The sequence below is a fragment of the Elgaria multicarinata genome, chromosome 2, assembly GCF_023053635.1.
Source record: "Elgaria multicarinata webbii isolate HBS135686 ecotype San Diego chromosome 2, rElgMul1.1.pri, whole genome shotgun sequence".
Taxonomy (NCBI): domain Eukaryota; kingdom Metazoa; phylum Chordata; class Lepidosauria; order Squamata; family Anguidae; genus Elgaria; species Elgaria multicarinata.
Genome location: NC_086172.1, coordinates 77,616,715 through 77,639,317, shown reverse-complemented (window position 1 = coordinate 77,639,317; position 22,603 = coordinate 77,616,715). Strand labels below are relative to the sequence as shown.

The window sequence follows — 22,603 nt, the reverse complement described above, 5'->3', positions numbered from 1 at the left end:
GAAATCTGAGCAGGTAAGTGACAATGGGAAGAGTGGACAGGCAGAGGTACATGTCAGTCCCCATTCACCTGAAACAATTTCTGCCAAGGCTAAGAGCTTTGGCTTACAACATGATAAATAGATACAGAGGTGAGAAAGAAATCCAGTGCTTGCAGAACAAGGCAAGTGTTTTAGCAGGCTTGTATGCGCTTGGGAGAAACAGAGATGGGTTATGCCTTATCTGGTGAGCTGCATAACTTTGGGCATAGCAGAGCCATATGGAATGAATGGACAGCTGAGTATGGACATATATATGGGATAGGAATTCATCCTTAGGCCAGCAAAAGGTCTTTAGATTCACTGAGAAAGGAGCACCTAGAAACAAAAGTAGCCTTGGGGTTTCCATTAGCAAAGAACATTGCTATATATTATGAGCCAGATGTCAAGAGCAGAAGGGACCATGACCACCTAGTCTGGCAGCCTCTTGGATGAAAGCCAGGGAATCTCCCCATGTCGTTTCTGCATCTATCCTGTAACCCATGATTTCTAATGGAAAATTCCTTTCAGTATTGAAATGAGACACTAAATTTAAATTACTGGTAAAATTAAACCAGTTTCAAACTTGTTTAACTATTATGGCTTCTAAGTTAGGATCCCTAGGATCTGTAGCCCTGTGAAGTAGCTGAAAAGCTTTAACAAATGATCCTCAGCAATTTTGCCTATTATTTTATTTATTTGCCACATTTGTATGGCACCCAGTAACAATGTTTGTACAATTTATATCAATAAAATATTGAAATACTGCAGTCACCGATAAAACAATAATGCAACAGCTTTGAACAGAATTTAAAATCAACAAAAAAGATCTTAACAGGACTCTGGAGAGAGGATTCCACAGCCAGGGTGCTACCACTGAAAAGTCCCCTTCACTATTAGCTAGCTGCCAAACCCCAATTGACAAAGGCCTCTCAAAGTCTGAGTAGTTACATATTATTTTACTTTATTTAAAATATTTTTAGACTGTCTGTCAAGGCAGGAGCCTCTCTTCAGATAACCTGGCCCCAAGATCAAAAAGGATCAAAGTTCAAAGCTAAGTACTTTGAGTTGGGCCCAGAAATCATCTACACTTGGAAGCCAGTGTAGATGATTTCAAGTCATGTGTTTCCAGTTAACATTTTAGCGGCCCTACTCTTAGACTGTTTTCAAAGACAGCCCAACTGGTGTGTGTACACATGTAATAAAGAATGCAGGTATGAGGGGGTCTTTAACCTGAATGGTTGGATGCAACTGTCAAGTTGTGCTGAAATCCACAAATGTGAGGGATGCCCAAGCAGAAAGAACAAACAATTGCTACCTGAACTTCAGGGAAGTTATAAGGTTCAAAACAAAGGACTTGATGGCTTAGAGGCTGGACCCAGGATGAGTCAGAACAAAGGGAACAATAGTTTGGCTCTGGGCAATGCAAAGAAAGCTCAGGGAGATTTCTTGCCCCTTAATTGATTGCTATTTTGGCAAGCTATACAGATCAGCACATTACTTTTTTAAAAAAAGGTGTTGTTAAGATGCCTCACCTGGATTCAATGACAAAGTGAAATAGGGCTGGGTGTCATTGAATCATGAAATAGTAGTGTTGGAAGGGACCCATAAAACCATAGAGTCCAACCCCCTGTGCATGTACATATTGGTGACACCTCAATCCAAAACTCTGGATGGCCTCACCCAGCAGTTTCATGTAGATGTTAAGCAACATTGGGGATAGAATGGAATCCTGCAGTCCCAAAAACATTAATGCCAGGAACTCAAGCAGTAATTCATAGAATCATAGAATAGCAGAGTTGGAAGGGGCCTACAAGGCCATCGAGTCCAACCCCCTGCTCAATGCAGGAATCCACCCTAAAGCATCCCTGACAGATGGTTGTCCAGCTGCCTCTTGAAGGCCTGTAGTGTGGGACCTCTGGCACTAGTCACCTCTAGCACTAGTCACCAAGGTAGAAGCGGAACCCCTGAAAAGCAATGGCTCCAACACCCAGCTCAGCTAACCTCTCTAAAAGGATACAATGGTCAATGGTATCAAAAGCTGCTGAGAGATCAACAGAATCAGCAGGGTCAAACTCCCCCCTCCCCGCAGCCCATTCTCCTGGCAAATGCTATCCCACAGAGGGACCAAGTTTCTGTCCCAAAACCAGTTACATCAAGAGTGCCTGGAGTCATTCATCAATCATTTGCTCAAGCACTTTGCCTAAAAGGGAGATGTTAGCTACCAACTTGTAGCTGTGTCTTTCTTTTGGGTCCAGTTTAAGTTTCTTCAGGCACAATTGAATTATGGCTTCTTTTAAGAAGCTGGGACCACTTCCTCTTTTAACAAGATATTTGCCACTTCCTGGACCCAGTGGGGTACTCCATCCCTTCTAAAAGCAATGACCCAAAAAGGGTAGATCCTTTTAGGGAAGCAATAATCCTCAAATTAATTTACATCTGTAATGTAGAAACACAGATCAAGGATTCCATTGGAAGGAGAAGCCACTGTATCTTCAAGTGGATTGTTCAGTTAATTACTAGGGTCTGTTGTTGGTTTTGTATGATAAGTGAAATCTTACCTCAAGTAATATTCTCTCACTAAGGAAAATGGAAGCCAGGTTGTTGGTTTGACCTGAAAATAAAGGGTGTGCTTGTATGTTAATGCTTTATGTGCAGCATTAATCAAGACTTGAATCTGGCATGTGCCTCAAGTCAGGGCTCTTTACAAAATCCGAAATAATAGCTGAACATTAAGCTGAGGCCATATTGAGTAAATATTACTCACTCCCCAATTCTCTTCAATTTGACTAAATAGGTCTTTAAGCCCTGAGGAACCTGGAGCCTATCAAATAAGCAGAAAAAAATGTACTGCAATTGGAAGAGGCACTAGTCAAATGCACTTTCTCCCTGCAGGGAAAATGTGCAATAAGATTGCAGGCAGCAATCTTTTCCTAGCGCAACCTGGGAGAAAGGGCCAAGAGAATGATCTGTGGGAGCAGAAAAAACAGGAGAACAAGAGAATAAAGCAGTGGCAGCTAATTGCAAACATATGTCATAGCTTGGCCACAGTGGTACAGGCTTTAGTAACCCCAAGACTGGATTACTGCAATTTGCTCTATGTGGGGCAGCCCTTCAGGTACCACCAGAAGTTGGAGCTAGTGCATAAGGTAGCCGCTCGGGTGTTGTCAGGAGCTGCCTCTTTTCAGCATGTAACTCCTTTGCTGAAGGAACTGCACTGGCTGCCTATTGGCTACCGTGACAGGTTTAAGATTTTGGTTCTAATGTGCAAAGCCCGAAACAACTTGGGACCAGGATACCTGAGAGAGCACCTTCTCCCTTACCAACCTGCCCAGTCACTGAGGTCATTGGAAGGCATGCTTCGAGTGGTTCCACATGGACCTTTGGCCTGATTGGAGTCCACCAGGAGAAGAGCCTTTACTGTGGTAGCCCCTTCTCTTTGGAACTCTCTGCCCCTGGAGATCAGGCAGGCACCAACACTATGCTGCTTCCGGCGCCTCCTGAAAACAACTCTTTTCCTCCTGAAAACAACTGATCAGCCACTGTATTTCTTGGTACTTCGTTTTAAATTGAAAATTTTAATTTGCTGTTTTTAATCTTCTTTCTTTTTACTGTTTTATTCCTATGTTCACCACTGCAGAATCTATTTTAGACATGGAGCGGTATATAAATATTGCAAATAAATAAATATGTTCCTGAAGGGTCTGGAATTGGCTGCAACTCTCTGTTTTTGACAACACACTCTTTAGCCTTAAGCGCTGTGGTTTAAGGTGTCTTCTGAGCAGGGCCACTATGAGGCAAACCCAGTTTGCCATGCCATAATGCAGAAATGGTCCTAATAAAAACTTGCTTCTTAAGTGTGTGTTTTGTGTGACAGCATTCCAAGATCAGTTAGCTTGGCTTAAAGCTCCATCACATCTAGGTCGAAACGCGTGGCTCCCGTCGCTTCTCTGACATCACTTCCTGAAAACAGGAAGTAATAGGCCCATTCAGTCCAGTAGGAGAGAGCAGCAACTGGACTTTTTTGAGGGGGGGGGGGTTTGCGGCGCAACAAAAGCCAGAAGGGGCAGAAGACGCGCGAGAGGCAGACGACGTCATGTGAGCAATCTGTGAGTGCCCAATAACGAGCGTGCAATAAAACGCTTGTCAGATGGAGCTTTTAGTTAGCCCTGAATCACATTATCTACCATGACTCTGAGGAGAAAGGGTAGTTAAAGGGTGGCCAAAGCATGAATGCTTTATTGACTGATAGACTGGCATGTCCTGTATTTGTCAGAATGTTTGCAGGCTAAGAGGATGCTCCAGGCACTGTGTGTCACTTCTTCAGATGGGTTCAAACAGTACCCTGCTGTTATTATCTGTGATTCCTGTAACTACAGTAGCTATTTTGGTGACTCTGACACATGACTTAAAAATTACATTTCAGAAATTCTGGTCCTGGACGCCTGATACTCAGACTGACACATCACACGCCTGTTCCCAGAAACTGACTTTACTCTGTTCTGACAGCTGCCTGATTTTAAAATGGGAGAGCTAACAGGATCACCTTAGCTTCTCTCTCCCTTGTAGCTGTTTCCTGCTTTCCCTTCTTTACATTAAAGAGAAGGGAAAGGGAGGTGGGGGGAAATGCTAGTACAGTTTAAATTAAATTACACTGATGCAGTTAGATGAGCTGTATAGTGTTCAGTTAGTAACTCCTGCAGGGAAATTTAATTAATGTTGGACTGCCAAATTGTGAACACACTGCTCCTAATCAAAGTCCTCAGAACAAATTCAGACTCACTTTTGAGTGATCTGCATAGCTGAACTAGAAGAAGTCTATAAAAGTATGTTAGTGAAGAAGATAGTTTCATCTTTTGTTCTTACTGAGAAGTAATTTTAAGCTTAAAATTTTACTCCTGGGAAGGGCAGCAGGCAGACAATACTGTTCTGTTGACCATGTAAGGGCAGAAGTTCAGGATCCAAATATTTAGTGTACCAGGTCTGGTCAATCTAGAGACTTAATATTGCCTGCCTATCACAGGAGCCAAAATTGTATGTTTCTTTTCCCTTCTGTGCATTAAGAGAGCTCTTAGTCCTTAGTGCATGCTGTCTTGGGTAGCCTAGACTATGAAATCCTTGACATAGGGATGACACTCACTTTGGTAGTAGTTGCTTTCTTTACTTTACAATTCTAGTGTGTTAACAGGTCTCTCTCTCTCTCTCTGTTATATAAAAATACAAAAATATTCTGTAATTTGGTAACATAGATTCTTTAATCAGGAAATACGTTTTGCAACAGGCTAAACTACATATTACATTAAAACATGCTTTTTAAAAGGATAGGTGTTTTTATTTTGGAGGGAAAGCAGCTGTGTAGGATCGTGATTTGGATTGTACTCCCAGTCTGGATTGAAGCCCTGTACCAGTTTCCTGCAGTAAATCCTCCCTGTCCCCTATTGCTCTTTACTCCTGAAAATGCTGCTTACCGCAAATTGCAATTTTGGCGGCAAATGGCAACCAGGGGATGATTTTGGCAGGAAATTTGCGCAAGGCCTTGATCCAGTTTGGGAGGGCCTCACATGGCTGCTTTAAGCTTCAAAATAAAAGAGTCTAGCTTAAGCACGCTGCTTTAAAAGTGTGCCTAATGTAATGCTTAACTTCACCTGTGTTTGCTTATTTTGCGTTATTTGCCTCCCAGATTCAGGGTTTCAAAATAGGTGGGATATTTTGGCAAAGGTTAGGGGCATGGAAAGAGAAGGACCTTAATTAAGTAAAGGCCTGTGGTATTTTTTAGCTGTTCCACAAGCCTGTGCGGCAAGTTAGGATCAAGAATATTAACTTGCTCATGATGGTCTTTTGGTGCACTTTGCGAGTGGGGATTTGAACCGGGGCTCTCCAACCATCCAAACCCACACTCACACTCAGCCTGCACCAGGATGGTCTCCTGAGGCTGTGGGAGTTGAGCACCAGACAGGACTGCCCAAAGGAAAGGAAGGAATTTTGCCCCACCTCCTGCAAAACAAGGGGAACCCTGATTCACTCATGTGCATGCTGTAGGCTCCCTGCCTTGGCCCTACCACATTGCTCATCAGAGCCCCACACATTAATGGGTCCTTTTAGGGTGCAATAGCAGGGCCTGCAACATCTCATCTGTTCCCGGCCCCATATTATTCTCCTGGTTCAAGAGAATAATAGCTACAATGGAGACCCAAGGAGCTGAGGAGGGTAGAAAATACTGACTTTTATAAAGCTCTTCTCTGGGTTTTTACTTAATCTTGCTCAGACATTTAAGCATGAGGTCCCCAACATAGAGTCCACAGGCACCAATGTGCCCACATACGTACATTATCCTTATGCCTGCCAGCCTTCCTGCCACTACCCTACCCTGTGTCTGTTTACCCTACCCAGTGCCTGTTTGCATTCTCTTCCCCTCCTTATTGTTTTATTATGATTTTATTAGAATGTAAGCCTATGCGGCAGGGCCTTGCTATTTACTGTTTTACTCTGTACAGCACCATGTACATTGATGGTGCTATATAAATAATAATAATAACACTCCTGAATTGTTGATTTTTAAGAAGATTTTTAAAAAAATGATTTTAAAATCCTGGGAGGCTGGCATGCTGCATCAGCTTATAGCTCTATCTTTATTTCCAATCATTCCTTTGAGCTCCCCTCCTCCAGTGAAAAAAGAAAGGTATGCTAGGTGGAGCATCCTGGGGGCATGCTCCACCTAGGGAGCGAGGGGTGTGTGGGTGTGTATATGTGTGTGTGTTTTCCTGATTTTTGTTTGGTTTGACGTGGTGTATGTGTTTTGTTTCGTTTGTGTGGTGTATGTGTTTTGCCTGGTTTTGTTGTTGTTTTGCTTTTGGTGCAGTGTTTGTTTTGCATGCATATACAAGTGGGGATTGTGTGTGTGTGTGTGTGGCTGTGATGTGAATGGGAATTTTGCTTGTGTGAATGTCTCAATTTGCCTACTGTGAAATGGGTATTTTGTTGCTTTTCATGGCCAAATAAGTGATTTCCCATTTGGGACTCAGACCTCATCTCTGCCTTGTACTCTGTTTCTTAGCCAACTTGTTTCTGAGCTTCATCACTTTGCCTTCGAGAAAACTGTGGGTTCAAAAGAGTGGTTTTGCGTTTTGGACCTCAGCCTCCACCTCTGCCTTGTAATCAGATTCTTGGCCAAGTTACTTTTCTTTTAGGCTCATCAGTTTGCATTCTGGGAAATGGCTGTTTTGTGACTGGCCAAACCCCCGATGGTAGCTATTTTCTGAGAGCACCCACAGAACACTCAAAATTCTTAAAAGTTCCACTGGTCAAAAAAGTTGGGGACCACTGATTTAAGCTTTCACAGAAGCTATAAGGCCTAGAAACTAATTAGCTTAAAACCAAGACCAAAATGCTTGATTTAGAGGATGCCAAAATTTCCACCAGACACCAGCTGTTGCATCTATGCAGCAATTAAACAGAATTCATGTGATACAGCATTTTCTTATGAGTGAATAACTTTGGCAATTAAGAAAGTATTTTGTCTATTTTCAGATGAACGGGAAGGTGTACAGAAGAAAACTTTTACCAAATGGGTGAACTCACACCTGGCACGTGTGACCTGTCGAATTTCTGATCTTTACATGGACCTTAGAGATGGGCGGATGCTAATCAAATTGCTGGAGGTGCTTTCAGGAGAGCTACTGGTAGAGTTCCCTCTTATTTTCGCTATTTTAAAGAATTAAGGGGGCGTAATATTGAGAGGAAATTCTTGACACTGATAACTTCCAGGAACCCTCATTCATGGTCTTCCTAACAGCACAGATAATAAAATGCCTGTTTCTATGTAGAAAATAATGTGGAACTTGTGTGTAGATCAGCAGATGAAATAATTGTATATACAGGTTTTTCATTGCATATACAGGCTCTGGGAAGCAACTGCCCAGTATGTCTCATGAAGGAAGGAATTTAACTTGTGAAGTCACTCTGATACTCTACCATTTCAGGCCATGGGTCCTCTTGATGTTGTGTTCTGCCCCTGTTGTGGTGAGGACTCCTTGCAGTTTCCGATACCTGCAAGGTTTAGAATCTTTAGAATATTGAGGAGCACAGAAGTCCCATTACTACTACAAGCACTGGAATTTGTTCTCCAAAAGAGAATAGATCCGACTTGGGTGCTCTCAATTCATGAAGTTGGGGAGTGGTTGAACTCTCTTGAAGGGTCTTTCTAAAAAAATACTTAGTTTTTCACTTCACTTTACAGCCCAAGCCCACCAAGGGGCGTATGCGAATTCATTGTCTTGAGAATGTGGACAAGGCCCTGCAGTTCCTCAAGGAGCAGCGTGTGCATCTGGAGAATATGGGGTCCCATGACATTGTGGACGGCAATCACCGTTTGGTGCTGGGGCTCATCTGGACAATCATCCTGCGCTTCCAGGTGAGTCCTGATCTGAAACCCACAAAAAAGAAGTGGAGGTCATCAGTAGGATACTCTGTTCTGATAACAGCAGGAAGCTAGAGGCAGATCTACTATATGGGATTTTTAGACCCACTTTTGCTTGCCATCAGCTGATAATTAATTCTTCCTCCTAGACAGGAGCAAGCTTGTGATGTGCAGTTCTTATAGACCGGATGAAGCCAGGGTTATCATTGTGTGTTAATGGATTTGGCTCCACTGAGTGTACCCATTAGCCATCTTTGACTTTTTACACCATTAAAAGGCATAAAGCAGAGAAGGGAGTAGGCAGCTTTTGCCACCAGGAATGGGAAAGTCCACTGTGGAGCTGGGAGGAAGAAAAAGAGAGAGCACGTTCCTGAACATTTGAGCTCCCAAGGCATGAATTTTTCTCACTCCTTTTGATAAAAGCAGCAGCCCAACCACTGCCAAAAGCTCTATTTATTATATCCCCAAGCTCCATTGGTAGGTTTTAGTGAAACTCTCAATGACAATTCCTTCAAGAATGACACAGGGGTGTTTTTTTATTATTCTATTGGTGCTTCTCTGCTATTGTAACTCCTGATGAACTGGCCATTGTGCCAGAGACAAGGCTGCCCAGTAAGCTGAGTGTGTGTGTGAGGTATTATTTTAGTGCGGATCATATCTTATTTGTTTTGGCGCTTGTGCAAACAAGTTGCACACAGATACACACACACACACGTACGTACATGTGTGTGTGTGTATGCTACTGCTCTGAGACAGTTAATCCCTTTTGGGTTTATTGTGGCATGAACTGATGCTGGTTTTCAAAGCAGTTCAAGTGTAAGCCTTTTGGAGCAAGAATGTCATTATCTACACTGTCCAGCACAAAGGACTACATAGGACTCCATCCTTAGCTCTCTTGCAATAGCAGTGTTAATAATTCCCCTGCCTGAGAATCCATCTTTTTTTACACTGCAAGTAAGAAAGCAGAAGAATGCAATGTGGGTATGTTTGCCACTCATGAAGTGTAATCCTATGCATGTTTACTCAGAATGAAGCCCACTGTGCTCAATGGGGTTGCGTAGGGTTGCAAGCCTTGATCACTGAGGAATTGAAACCAGTGACCAAGGGATTGTTTGCTTTTTGCTGGCACAACGTCTTAGGTGCTTTACCAGAAATAGGCATACTGAAGGAGTTAAAAGTGCCTATCTTTTAGTGTTATATTGTATTTTATACTATTTGTAAAGGATTTGTAACACTATATTGTAAATAATTTTGAGAATTGTCTTTGGTGGCAAAAATCCAAAAGTAACAACATAATATCTTTGTAAGGACCAACTAAAATGTCACAAAGAACTGAGCAAACTTTTGAACTCATCAGAACTCTTCACCAGGTTGAATATTAAGCAAAAATAAACATATATATGTATGCATGCTGCTTCATCCAGTCTGTAGTTTGTAATTGTGAAAGACACAATTTTATTAAGTGAAAGGTGTGATGTAGGCTACATTAGCCAAATACACTCACACACAAAATCAAGCACATCTAATGGTAGAGCTTTAATGTGGAATATTTTTCTTTCCATTTAGATCCAGGACATCATTGTTCAGACTCAAGAAGGCCGGGAGACCCGTTCTGCAAAGGATGCATTGTTACTTTGGTGTCAAATGAAAACTGCAGGGTACGATGGCAGCTAATATTTCATCCCAGCCAATACACTGTAACCAGTTGGCTTAAGCCTGCAGCATCAGCTAGGGAAATACTAAGTGAAACTAGAGAGACTGTATGACATTTGGCTAGGTTCCTATTCAGTTCATACCAATGATAGTATGAAATCCCTCCCAGCACTGTCAAAGTACGCCAGAAGGATAGAACTGTCTAGGGCAATGTGGGCAATGTCATAAAGATGTGCTAAAATGTGCCCCCTGGGTACTTCTGTCATTCGCCTCCTGTAATGTGCTGCTCTGTGGCATAATGTGCTCTGTCCTGTATAAGGAATGCAAGCACATTTTTCCCTTTGCAGGTTTTTTTCCTCATGAGGCTTTATGTGTGATTCCTGATGTTTTGAAGGAGCTTTTTTGAGACTGTTATTTATATGCTCTTGCAATATTGCAGTTTTGACAGAAATCCAAATGGTCTATCAAAGAAAATATGGCTGGGTTCACTGATCATGCTAACCTATGATGGGTGGCAAGCTACTCTGGGTAGGTGGTTATGCAAACAACCTACTGTGCTCCCATCAGCCAATTAGGCAAAGAAGACAATTAGGCAATTTCATCCCCCTTGCCCGGACTCCTCCTGTAGTCCTCCTGCCCAACTGGGCTGGTATCCCAGCTTCCTTTGTGGTGGGAATAGAGATCACTTGAGAGGAGCAGAGAGGTGGCAGCGATTTTGACTGCTCCTGCCATGCAGCTCTGAAGGTGATCTTTGTAACCCACGCTACGCGACAGACCACACACTAACCCATCACAGGTAAAATAACCCTTATTGCAGACCCTTGGTTCTCAAGGTGGCTTATTTGGGGGAAATAACCCACCATGTGGGATGGGGGACATCCCATAGGCAACATGCTAACCCATCATGAGTTGTTCTGGAAAATAAACCATCATGCCTTAGAGTGACATCTGAACCCAGCTTATGTGTCGGTGGGGATATATTATCCCAACCATCTCTGCCATGTAGCCACTGTGCATGTTGCTTTCCTTTTTCAGATGCTGTAGATTGAATTAGTTATGTGAATTACATAATACATGTAGGAGTTCTTTTTAGGGTGCAATCCTATACATGTTTAGACAGGAAAAAGTCCTTGTTAGCTGGGGTATGCTGGGAGTTGCAGGACTTTTTTTCTGTCTAAAGGATTGCACCTTTAATATGTCACTTTAGATGTCTGGAAAACTGCAGGAGGGTGCAAAAAGCTAATCCACCCCATGCTTGGTTGACCTTGACATGGCTGGCTCAATGTGGATGCAGCCAGAAGACAGAATATCACCATTTTGACAGTGATGAGAATCAATTGCTAGAACAACCCTTCTGTTCATGATTATTTTATGGTTCTAAAATGGAATACTTTTCAAAATAACATTCTCTAGATCTTCTGTAGGTTCTGGCTGGATGATGAAATCTTGGAGTGGAGTTCTGTAGCTTGAGTTATGAAATGAAATGCAGAGGTTGCTTATATGTAGGTCCCACTGGAGCTTGGATACTGACTTGATTTCCATTACTGTAGTATCTAAGTGGGACATGACCCTACTCAAATACATGTATCCTTTCAAACTTCTTGTGAGTGAGGAAAGAACTATATTGTTCACATTTTACTAACAGGAAATGAGGCACAGAGGGACTATGGATATCCCACCCTAAAACAAAAATGACACAGGTGTATATGATTTGTCCTGAAAGCCGAGCTCCCAAGAGGCCATTTTTGCCTTGAACATCTGCTGCTTGCTGAAATGTAATCTGCCTCTTTCAAGTCCCTGGCTACTGCTCTATTCGCCTTTTACTGTAGGGGAGTCTGGATCAGAGAGCTTGAGTTGTTTTCAATATTGTAGACTGGAAATCAGATTTGTGGCAGATAGATTTTTTTCTCCCTCAGTGGTGAAGGATACCTTGAGATGGGTTACTCCTCCTGTTCACTCCACAGGCAAATTATCATTGAAGGCATAATAATAATAATAATAATAATAATAATAATAATAATAATAATAATAATAATAATAATAATTTGCTTTTCCGATAGGAGGTATACCTTTCACCTCGGCCCTTTCCTGTCCTGTCCACATTGACAAGGATTTTCTGTAGCTTCTTTTGTCACTGCTTGTTTTTTGAGATGACAGACAAGACATTTCCCATAATTAGTCAGGAAACGGAGTCTGGTCACTTCCTGTTCCTCCCCACCCCCAGGACGGCCCTACCTTTTAATTGACAGGCACAAGTTTGGTTACCAAGCTTCTTACTAAGGTGCAAGTCTGTAACTGTTACAATTATTCAGGCATGAGTTTGCCATCTCCACACACCATCTCGCCCAATTTCCCCCCATTTTATACTTCAATTTAGGTCCAGTGTAATGGCTGGGTACACACAACATGACAACTGGCACTCAAGGTTGTGTATGGGTTGAGTGTGGGTTGTTGTTGAACTATGAGATGTTGTTGAAATGTGGGTTGTTGTGTTGTGTAAACCTAGCCATGCTATCAAACCATGGTTTGATAACTACAAACAATCCACAAAGAGAACCCATGGTTTGTTGTTGGATTGTAAACTATGGGTTCTTCTTCATGATCTCTGTTCATTCATACGCATGTGCTCTGCGCCTGTGTGGAGCCTTGATTTGGGAAACTTTCATAGCTGAGGAAGATATTGGTGGGAACTCAACCCCACCATCCTACTGCTCATGTCCTAGTGGGTTCCCACCAGTCCCTCAGTTCTCTATCGGTACTTTGTTGGTTGCCTCGTCGGAAACTTTATCAAAATAACTTTGGAAATATAGCAAGTGCTGAGGTTTTCGACCCTTTTTTATGCCTTTACTGATCTTTCTGTCATACTTTCCTTATTTCTAAAAAAAACAAACACCTTTTTAGTTAGTTTGGTTTGATTTTTGTGATTGTTGATTGCTGATACTAGTGGCCAAATGGCCCTAAAGGCCCATTTTCAGAAATGTGTGCGATGTGGCAATAAATTGCCACCAAGAGATGGTCACTCCTGCCATTTTTTACCTTGGGGAGTCTCATCTAGTTGAAACCTATCCGGACTGCCTATCCTTCACAAAACAGGCATGGAGAAATAGATTGGGCAGAACTAGATGAACTGTGAATTCTCAAAGGCCACTAACTTCGCAAGTTAAAAGCCGTACCCTCTGAACCTGCCATGACATCTCTACCTGTGTTTGCCAACACCCCATCTTTCGGCTCCAGACATGGCCTAATTTATTTATTTATTTATTGCATTTTTATACCCCCCCCCCCCTAATAGCTGACGTTCTCTGGGTGGTTTGCAAAAATTAAAACCTTTAAAACCATTCAAAACACAAAACAAACCGTATAAAACCATAACATAAAATACAAAACCATAACATAAAACACAACCAGGATAAAATCAAGCAGCAATGCAGCAACGCAAATGGACCCTGCAACCCCAGAGCTGAACTCTCTGAACTCTGTCAGTTGTTAAGAAAAACTCCAGAAAAATATATGGGCAACTGCCTAAGCCTTCTCCGGTGTCTCTGAAAAAGAAAAAGAAAGGATCTGCTAAATCAGCTTTTTAATCACTCTGTGATGCACAGAGACCATGAAGAAGAAAGGCAGGTTTCTTACCCATAACTGTAGTTATTTTGAGTGTTAATCTGTGCATGTAAACAACCACTTTGATGTCAGTGTCAGTATCGATGCTGGTTCTGAGGTGGAATGTTTACCCTCGGATCCGTGGCCACCTGCAGGCGGTTTCAAGGAACTAGATGAACTGGGCAGGAATCTGCTAGGATATGCACAGTAGGATGGTGGGAGCAGGGTTCCCATCAAAACGTTCCTCAGCTATGAAAATTTCCCAAATTGAGATTCCATGCATGCAAAGAGCCCATATGTGTGAATGCACAGATGACCAAGAACTACAGTTATAGGTAAACAACCTTCCTTTGTTCATTCTTAACAAATCTTGGTTTGTTAGCATGGCTGGGTTCACACAACACAACCCACAATTCAATAACCTGTGGTTCAGCGACATGTGAACCCAGTCAATGCATGTTATCTGATACTCAGCCATGAGATTTAAAGAAAGAAATATGAGACTCTTTTCAGAGTGTGATCTCCAAATCCTATATATCTGTATTTTACGTAGCGTTTAGTTTCACCCTGTGTTTTGTGGAGTAGGTTGACGTTTGTAGCCATTACGGATAGAAACACTCCATGTGCCTCATCCAGCCCATGGGATGTCAGCTGGAGTTAGCTGATCAGAGTTGTCCATCCAGACTAAACATCCCAGTCTATGGAGGAGAATCTGCATTTCCGATTGTAAACTGCACTTGTTTCCTTTACGTTCCTCATAATTAAAATGTAAAGGTAGAAAATTGCAAATACTGGCATTTCCCCAGGTAAAAAGAACTGGCTTGAAAATGTAGTTTGTGCCTTACCTATGAGATTGCATTCTAACCTTCTGTTTAGAGAAAAACATTTCCTCACACCAAATGATGTCTGTAGTTAGACTTCCATTTTGTAGCGCTCACCTTATTGATTAAATTATATCTCCTTTTGTGTCCCCACCCCTCCTCACTTCTCTTCACAATGCAGATATCCTCATGTTAATGTCACCAATTTCACCTCCAGCTGGAAGGATGGTTTAGCTTTCAGTGCCCTTATTCACAAGCACAGGTAAGGACGGGAAAGACCCCTGCATGGAGCTTAAGTGCAGGGAGGTTGGTGGAAATTTGAAGCGTTTTGCTGGTGTGTCCAGGCTAGCTTAGTAATGATGATGTGCAGACATTTGACTACAGAGGGTACCTTACTTTCCTCCATGAACCCTGCCTCAGAGGAATCTGCCTTCTAGTGAGTCAGTAGTGAGCCTCTAGTGTAGCCTCTAGAGTAGCCTCTAGTGAGTCCATATAGCCCAGTATTGCCAATAGTATTGCCAACTGACCACAGCTCTCCAGGACTTCAGGCAGAATTCTTTCTTAACTCTACCAGGAGATGCCGGGGATTGAACCTGGGGCCTTCTGCATGCAAAGCAGACACTCTACCACTGAGCTGTTGCCTCCTTCCCTCCACCAGTGTAATGTGATTCTCAGCAATCATTCACTCCATTTCTGATGTTCAGAAGTGAGTGTCATTGCTTATGTAGCCAAAACAGCAGCATCCACACTCAAGAAGGAGGTATTAGCAGATTCAAGCAAATCCCAAGGTTTGCAGAAGTAAAAAAAAAAAGTTAAGGGGGGAACCCTAGCAGGAGTGAAAACAAAACAGCACAGCAAGGACTGAGCGTACTCAGTGGCCACAGAATAGTGAGTCACTGTTGTGAGGTGGGGTGAGTGGGAGGAGACACAGAAAACGGGGTGCAGGGGAGAATGGAATGGAGTATCCTGGAACGAGGAGCTGGCTGACTAACTGACTGAATTGCAGAAGAGGAGCACTCTGTGTTGCATCCTTTTGCACAGGAGAGCTAGCGTAATACACAGCATATTTTGTTAAGGTGTGTTTCCCCCCTCTCCCACCTTCATCTTTAGGCCTGACCTGATTGACTTTGAGAAACTGAAGCACTCGAATGCCAGGCACAACTTGGAGCATGCTTTCAGTGTGGCAGAGAGGCAACTTGGCATCACCCAGCTTCTTGACCCAGAAGGTGAGAGTCCATTTGGCTCAGTGCCTGCCCTTTTTGAATTGAGAATTGAGCTGACACAGCAGAGGACAATTATACAGCAGAAGTAGCTGTAAGAGCTAAGGAAATAATGGTTCATCTGAGGAAGCCTTTGTACTGGGTGCAAAATGTCTGGCTGCAGAAGATCATGATATATATGCACATTTCTATACCGCCCCATAGCTGAAGCTCTCTGGGCAGTTTACAAAGATTAAAATCCATTAAAAATACATTATACAAACCATGCATATGACGGTGGATGGAAAACGCAGATGTTTTATAGCCACGTGTTCTGCATCACAATCCACCAGGAAGCTTTTCTGGGCAAACCTCAATGAAATGAATGGGAGCTATGCATGTCTCTTTGGCCACTTTTAAATGGGGCTTTAAGACTGCCTTCTTCTGGCAAGCGAGTTTTACTCCCAATCTTCAATTACATGTTTTTAGTGTGCTATTCCTGAAATGGGTTTTATGATGATGCTTTTATAGCTGTTTGTTTAGTTTATTGTTAGGATGGTTTTTAATTTAGTTTGATCTATATATTCATTTATAAGCTACTTTGAATTTAATTTTATCATAGAGGAGATACAAATTATTATTATTATTATTAGTAGTAGTAGTAGTAGTAGTATTATCATTTATATACCGCCCCATAGCCAAAGCTCTCTGGGCAGTTTACAAAAGTTAAAAACAGTGAACCAAATAAATTATGTCCTGCATATAGACACAGGTCAACAATGCTATATGATAGCGAAGGCTATCCATGACTACTAGCCCCGATGGTTGTGTGCTATCTCCAATATTCGAGGCAGTAAGCCTGTATGCACCACTTGCTGGGGAACATGTCCTGCTTGTCCATCCCTGGCCGATGGCTGGTTGGCCGCTGTGTGAACAGAGTGCTGGACTAGATGGACCCTTGGTCTGATCCAGCAGGGCTCTTCTTGTGTTCCTATATTCTTATGAATCATAAAACATTTCTTCTTGAAGTGTCATTCTTTCAGTTGTGTTCCATAAACACATGCAACTTCTTCTCCTGTTTATTCTGCTTGGATTCCTTAACATGTGTGAAATGCATTAATTTTTTAAAAATGTGATTGTTACATCTAATATTCCTTCTGACTACACATTATTTTGTTTTTATGTTTGAATTAAAGTGTTTAGCTGTATCCAGTATTAGCATAACCTAAGTCCTGTTCATTTCAATGGGTCTACTCTAAGTAGGACTGCCTGCCTTCACTGTAAGAAGATTTCTTGGAGCTCCAGTTTTTATATATTTTCTGTCATTGACTTTATAGCATGTTAGAAATAATTGTGTTGAAAAAGTGTTTGTATCTCCTCATTATACCCAAATTATGTGTGCCCAGCCTTACATTAGACATGCAATCAGTACGGAAATCTGTGTTAGCTCTGTTTCCTATATTGCATGGGTGAACTTCCCCAGTCATTTTGATGGAGGGACCCAGTTCTCTCACATATTGATTTGTGGGTGCACTGAAATGAAGAGGGGAACTCTTAAGGGTGGGAAAACTCTGTGTGCATATTGGAGCTGCTTACACGTGTAAATAATTGGATTAAGGAGATTAATTAACTGATCAACTGTCCAGCAGTTGATCAGCAAATTAATTACTAGTCAGGACTTCCTTTAAGCCTGGATTCAGTGCTACTTAGCCCCATGGTCTGTTTTCAGTCACAGCCCTGGCTTTAGGACATGTGAAAAGAGATTCTTTGAGCATATGCAAATTGTTTTCCCTTCACGCTGAGGAATCACACCAACTCCCAATAGCTTTGATTGGGAGGCAGGACATCTTGGTCTGTAGGTACAACTGCTGTGTATGCCTCAATGGCAGCATCTCTTGTTTTACAAATTAAGTATAATTACCAGAGGTCATTTGGCATGAGGGTTTCCTCCTACTTTAGTAGTGTATGTTGCAGTACTACTACAAGGTGCAACTCCTCTTTCTTTTTGACATATATTTCATGTCTTCTCCATGGATTCGGTACAGTTGAGGTTATAATTATATGCATGCTTTTGTTTGTCAGATAGTCAGCACTCCACACATTGTTGTTCTTGATATTAGCGTTAGTATCCAACACAGATAATATCCATGTAGGAAAACAAATTCTTAGGCATCTAGCTGTGCTCCCATGCATTCCATTGCTTTCTTATCTGAAGTTGGCTGGTTAGTGAGGTTGCATACTGTATATTGCTACACTGTTATCCTGCTACAAAAGGGGGAATGAGATTTCAAGTACAGCTAAAGTCAGTTGCTCTCTGTTTTCCAACAATTAATTTTCTCTTAACAAACTCTTTCCTGCTCAGATGTCTTTACGGAGAATCCAGATGAGAAATCCATCATCACCTACGTAGTTGCTTTCTACCACTATTTCTCTAAAATGAAGGTGCTTGCTGTGGAAGGGAAGAGAGTTGGAAAGGTAAGAATGTGGTCATACTGTATAACCCCTTTGAGCAGCAGACAAGTAAAGAAATATATTTCTTTACTATAGTTTTTAAGACGACTGTTGCTGTTAATGGATAGCTGCATTATAAGTTACAATGACTGGGGGCTCCATCACACCTACTTTTTTAATCCAGTTTTCACCCGCAGTTTTCCCCGCCTTTTCTTTAGCGAGTTGAGCGCTGGGCACTTTCACGTCTGTGCATTGTTGCACTATTTCAGCTTATGTATCTTTTCACCTGGAGCACTACTATGCAGGTGAAATCTCCCGCCCCACCCCCTATGTTCTCCTTTCCCTTGCAGTTAATTTTTTATTTTTAAAAAATATTTCTTTATTTCTGCCAAATACAATAGTACAGCAGCCTGAAGGTGCGCAATTACGGTAAAAAAAAAAAACCAAACCCCCGCCCCCACTATGCTATCCCCTAAGATCGTATTAAACAAACTCCAAGGAAGGGAGGCTTTTTGTAGGAAGCAGAGAGAACACATGAGCCAAGACTGTTGCTGCCCTTTGGCTTGGGAAAGGTTTACAGGGGAGGAGGAGCAAAGGTTTGTTTGCTCATTTCAAAGGGTGGGCAGATGAACAATCATTTTAACTAATGTCTTTTGTAAAGGTGGTCAAGTCCCCTCTTTTGCTCCAAGGTAACCAGAATGCTTACATCTGTGTAAGTTTTAAAGATAAAGAGATCAAACTGGGCATGGTGATAGCTCTTAAAGAGGGCTTTAGCCACACCAAATTTGAATCAGATCGGTTCATTCCTTGATTTTTTTAGAAATTTTAAAATCCCCCCTTAAACCCTTTTCCTGATAGTCGACCAGTGCAAAAGTCCACCAGTGTTAAATGCCACCTTTGCATTTGTGAAGGATCTATTTTCCTTTACTTTGATCATGCAAAGCTGAGCATCTCCAAATCCAATATAAAATAGAGATCTGCTAGTTCCCTTACTCAAGAGTAAATCCCATTGATTTCAACTGCATTTACATCCAAGTCATACTAAAGTCCTATGCTTGCTTACCTTTGAGTAAATCCCATTGAACAGAGAGAGACTTACTTCTGAGTAAACAGAAATAAGACCTCAGAAGTAAGGGTTGCAGAGCACTTTTTTCCAGTTTGCTGTTTTAGACTTTTAAAAAAAGCTTCTGAGTGACCACACTATTAAAAGTCAATTCTATATGAGTTTACCCCTGGTCATGCCTACTCAGGAGTAAGAACATAGAATTAAATGGGACCTCTCTCTCTCCCCCTTCACGGTTGAGTGGAGAACCTCCCCACCCTCCTCTTTTGTTAGCAAGACCGCCCTTAGACACACACGCCCCCAACAAAGAACGGGATGGTCGGATAGAGCACAAGGACAGCAATACTTGGGAGGGAGGAACACATTTATTTCGCATAGAGGGAAAAAACCAGACTTCCCCTGTTCCAAAAAGAAATGAAACATAGAGGGGAAGAGGTGAGATGAGTGCAGGGCAGGGACGAGACCGCATACCAGGCATGGCAGGTGTGCGATAAATCACTGGTGTGATGGAGCTCAGAAAGTGATAAGCAACCAAAGCCAGAAATCTGCTGTAATAACAGACCTGCCACCTTCCAACCTTTTTGCTAGCTGAGCTTTTCCACATATATAGGTTAGTCATTAAGTGATCTCTGCCATTTGTCTAGTGTAAAATAATCATTACTGAATACTAGCAACGTATCTGCTTTTTATGGTGAGGATGGATAGGATACAGAGCAGGGTTCCCCCCTTCTCTTTGACCTTACCCAGAATGCATCTAATTTACTTCACTAACATAGAAACTCAATGGGGGCCACTGAGCCAACCCCTATCTTCGTAGCCCTCCTTGATTCTGTTTTATTGTTGTATTAGATTAGACCGTGACTGACATTGATGGAAGCTAGAGATTGGTTTTATATATCTGTATATCTATTTATCTATCTGAGTATGGCATGATGTGACGACACAAACCCCTTTATTGTGGATGTAGCTCAAGAGTGCCCCCTAGAGCATCAAGGAAAGTTGGCACCATGCCGAGACACCTAGATAGGCTTATCTTACCTTTTTGTTCCCCGATATATACTCAAAACATAATCTCCTTTCGCACACTGATTTGTCCAGTTAGAACTGTCCGGCTCTTTTATATCCAAGTGTGGGGATATTACAAAGGTTGTTCCAGCCCTTACGTATTTTTTTTTATTTGATGGATAGACCATTGGAATAAAAAATGGAGTGTATTACAATGTTGGACAAAACAACAGTCTCTGCCAAGAGGCTTGCTTTTATTTAACTCAGATTCCCATAAAAGTGAGAATTTGCTCACTCCCTATTATCTTCCTAATAACATCTAATCAGGAGGCCAAGATGCTCTCTTTCAGACCATCCTCTTTGCTAGGTACTTTGCATATGCTCTGAAACCTAAGATTCTACTCAAGTAGGTAACATGTAATTCACCACTCAGAGGCTTCTAAGAATCCTATGCCCTGCCGGGCTGAAGCAGCCTGTCCAGCAAGGGTGCTTCAGAGGGGGAGGGAAGGAGGCTGCAGGAGGCTCAGGATAAATCGTATCCTGGGCTCTCCGGTCTCCTTCTCTCCCTTCCCACTGGAGCTGACCCTTTTCCCCTTCTCTGATATTTCATCCTCATGAAGGCAGCTGGCATGGTTCTGTCTGTGACCGCTGTAGTGGGGTCAGATCTCTTACTCCCACTTCCAAGGTTGCAACGCTGTATCCGATCTCAGATGGGGAATCTGAGCCATCCTATGATCCTGCAACACCTGCCCAGGGACCATAGGATTGCTTTCAAAGTTAGATTGGCTTTATTGGCTTTATTGATTTCTTTGTGTGTGATTGTTGCCTTCCCTTGTTCTTCCCCTTTTCCTCCTCACTCCTTCCCAAATAAATTCTTTTTTGTATTTGGATACAGGGCTGCATTGTTTTAAAAGGGAAGTTCTCACTAAAACCTTCCCTATCTGAAAGGCTGCACAGTTGCAAAACTACTTCTCGTGTTTTTAGGATTTTCACAAGGTCTTTCTTAAGTTCCGTGTTTGGGCAGGAAAATTGGAAAAGCCTTTCTTTTGTTTTTTCCTAGGAAAAAAGTCTTAGATCTCCCTAAGTAACTGGACAGACCAGGATTTGTCAAAAGGTTCAACCAGACTGATAGCAGCCCATCAGTTATTTTTTTGGCGGGGGAAATCCTGATAGAGGAAGGGTCCACCAGAAACTCACCCTGCTTCCAGGTCCGTAACATATAGTTACGTCCAGATAACCCTTATTTGGGGAACTAGGTGCCTTATTTCAGCATTCTCAATCTCTGTAGAGCAGATTGTATGGAATGTTGTGGCCTACACTTGGTTCCTCATCAGCCTGCATAGCCTACATACATTAGGATGGGACAAAGGCAGAGTGTGCTTTCAAGATAGTTGGCTCTACACGGTCACGGTGGTGATGATTGTCCCAGAGGGAGAATGTATCTGCATTTCCCTAGGATACTTTCTGGCCATCATTATTAAAGAATGACACTATTGGTGATCTGGAGATAAATTGTGGATCATGTATGGTTATGATAATACTCTTTTTTATTATTATTCCTTGAACACTTTAACATTTTATGAAATGCTACCACTATGAGGTGTTCACAGACTTCCTTTGAAGCCAGAAAGTTTCCTCTAGTTAATCTGATCTGACAAACTTGAGACTTCCAGGCAGTCCTTCCGGCATACAGCCCAGAATTTCTAATGCAGTGAAGTCAGACTTGTTGACATTGTAGAATATTCCCGTATGCAGGATCTGCAGGTTGATAAAGGGCTTGACATATTTGCAGCAGCAGCAGCAGGTGCCAAGTGAACAGCACTTTGTTTACTCCTTTTCTCAGGTAATGGACCATGCGATGGAGACTGAAAAGATGATCGATAAATACAGCGGGTTGGCTTCAGACCTGCTGACGTGGATAGAACAAACCATTACCAGCCTCAACAGCCGCAGGTTCGCTAATTCCCTGGCAGGCGTGCAGCAGCAGCTCCAGTCCTTCAGTACATACCGCACGGTGGAAAAACCGCCCAAGTAAGCACCTGTCAACTGGAAGGAGAGGGGGTTTTTTTTGCTGATGTTTACCATTTTTTTCAGAAGCTAACACTGTGCCCTTCTGCATTGTGACTCATGTGGTTATGATCAGAGGCATTCTGAGGAGGAGGAGATTGGCACGTCACAATATGATGCTGATACTGGAATGAATAACATTGAAGAGCCAAGCTTAAGGGGAAAGTTGATGAACCCGAAGCGATATTTTGTGATGGTGCCACAATAAAATGCAATTCTAGAGGGTTTTGTGCAGGTCCGCAGCCTTCCCTCTCCTTTCAAACTGGAGGAATTTAGCAAATGTTGACATCTGCATGGTTAGGGGTGTGAATAA

At 42.3% G+C, this 22,603-nt stretch overlaps 1 protein-coding gene across 6 annotated transcripts in view; it reads left to right on the top strand.

Moving 5' to 3' along the window:
• The window catches only part of SPTB (spectrin beta, erythrocytic), a 115,213-nt gene that overhangs the window by 34,778 nt on the left and 57,832 nt on the right, over nt 1-22,603 (top strand). For all 6 annotated transcript variants that reach the window (XM_063116819.1, XM_063116821.1, XM_063116820.1 and 3 more), the window contains exons 3-9: nt 7,543-7,694; nt 8,252-8,425; nt 9,998-10,089; nt 14,687-14,767; nt 15,616-15,731; nt 18,067-18,179; nt 22,067-22,254. In XM_063116819.1, the coding sequence (XP_062972889.1) occupies nt 7,543-7,694; nt 8,252-8,425; nt 9,998-10,089; nt 14,687-14,767; nt 15,616-15,731; nt 18,067-18,179; nt 22,067-22,254 (916 nt within the window). The remainder of the gene's footprint in view (nt 1-7,542; nt 7,695-8,251; nt 8,426-9,997; nt 10,090-14,686; nt 14,768-15,615; nt 15,732-18,066; nt 18,180-22,066; nt 22,255-22,603) is intronic.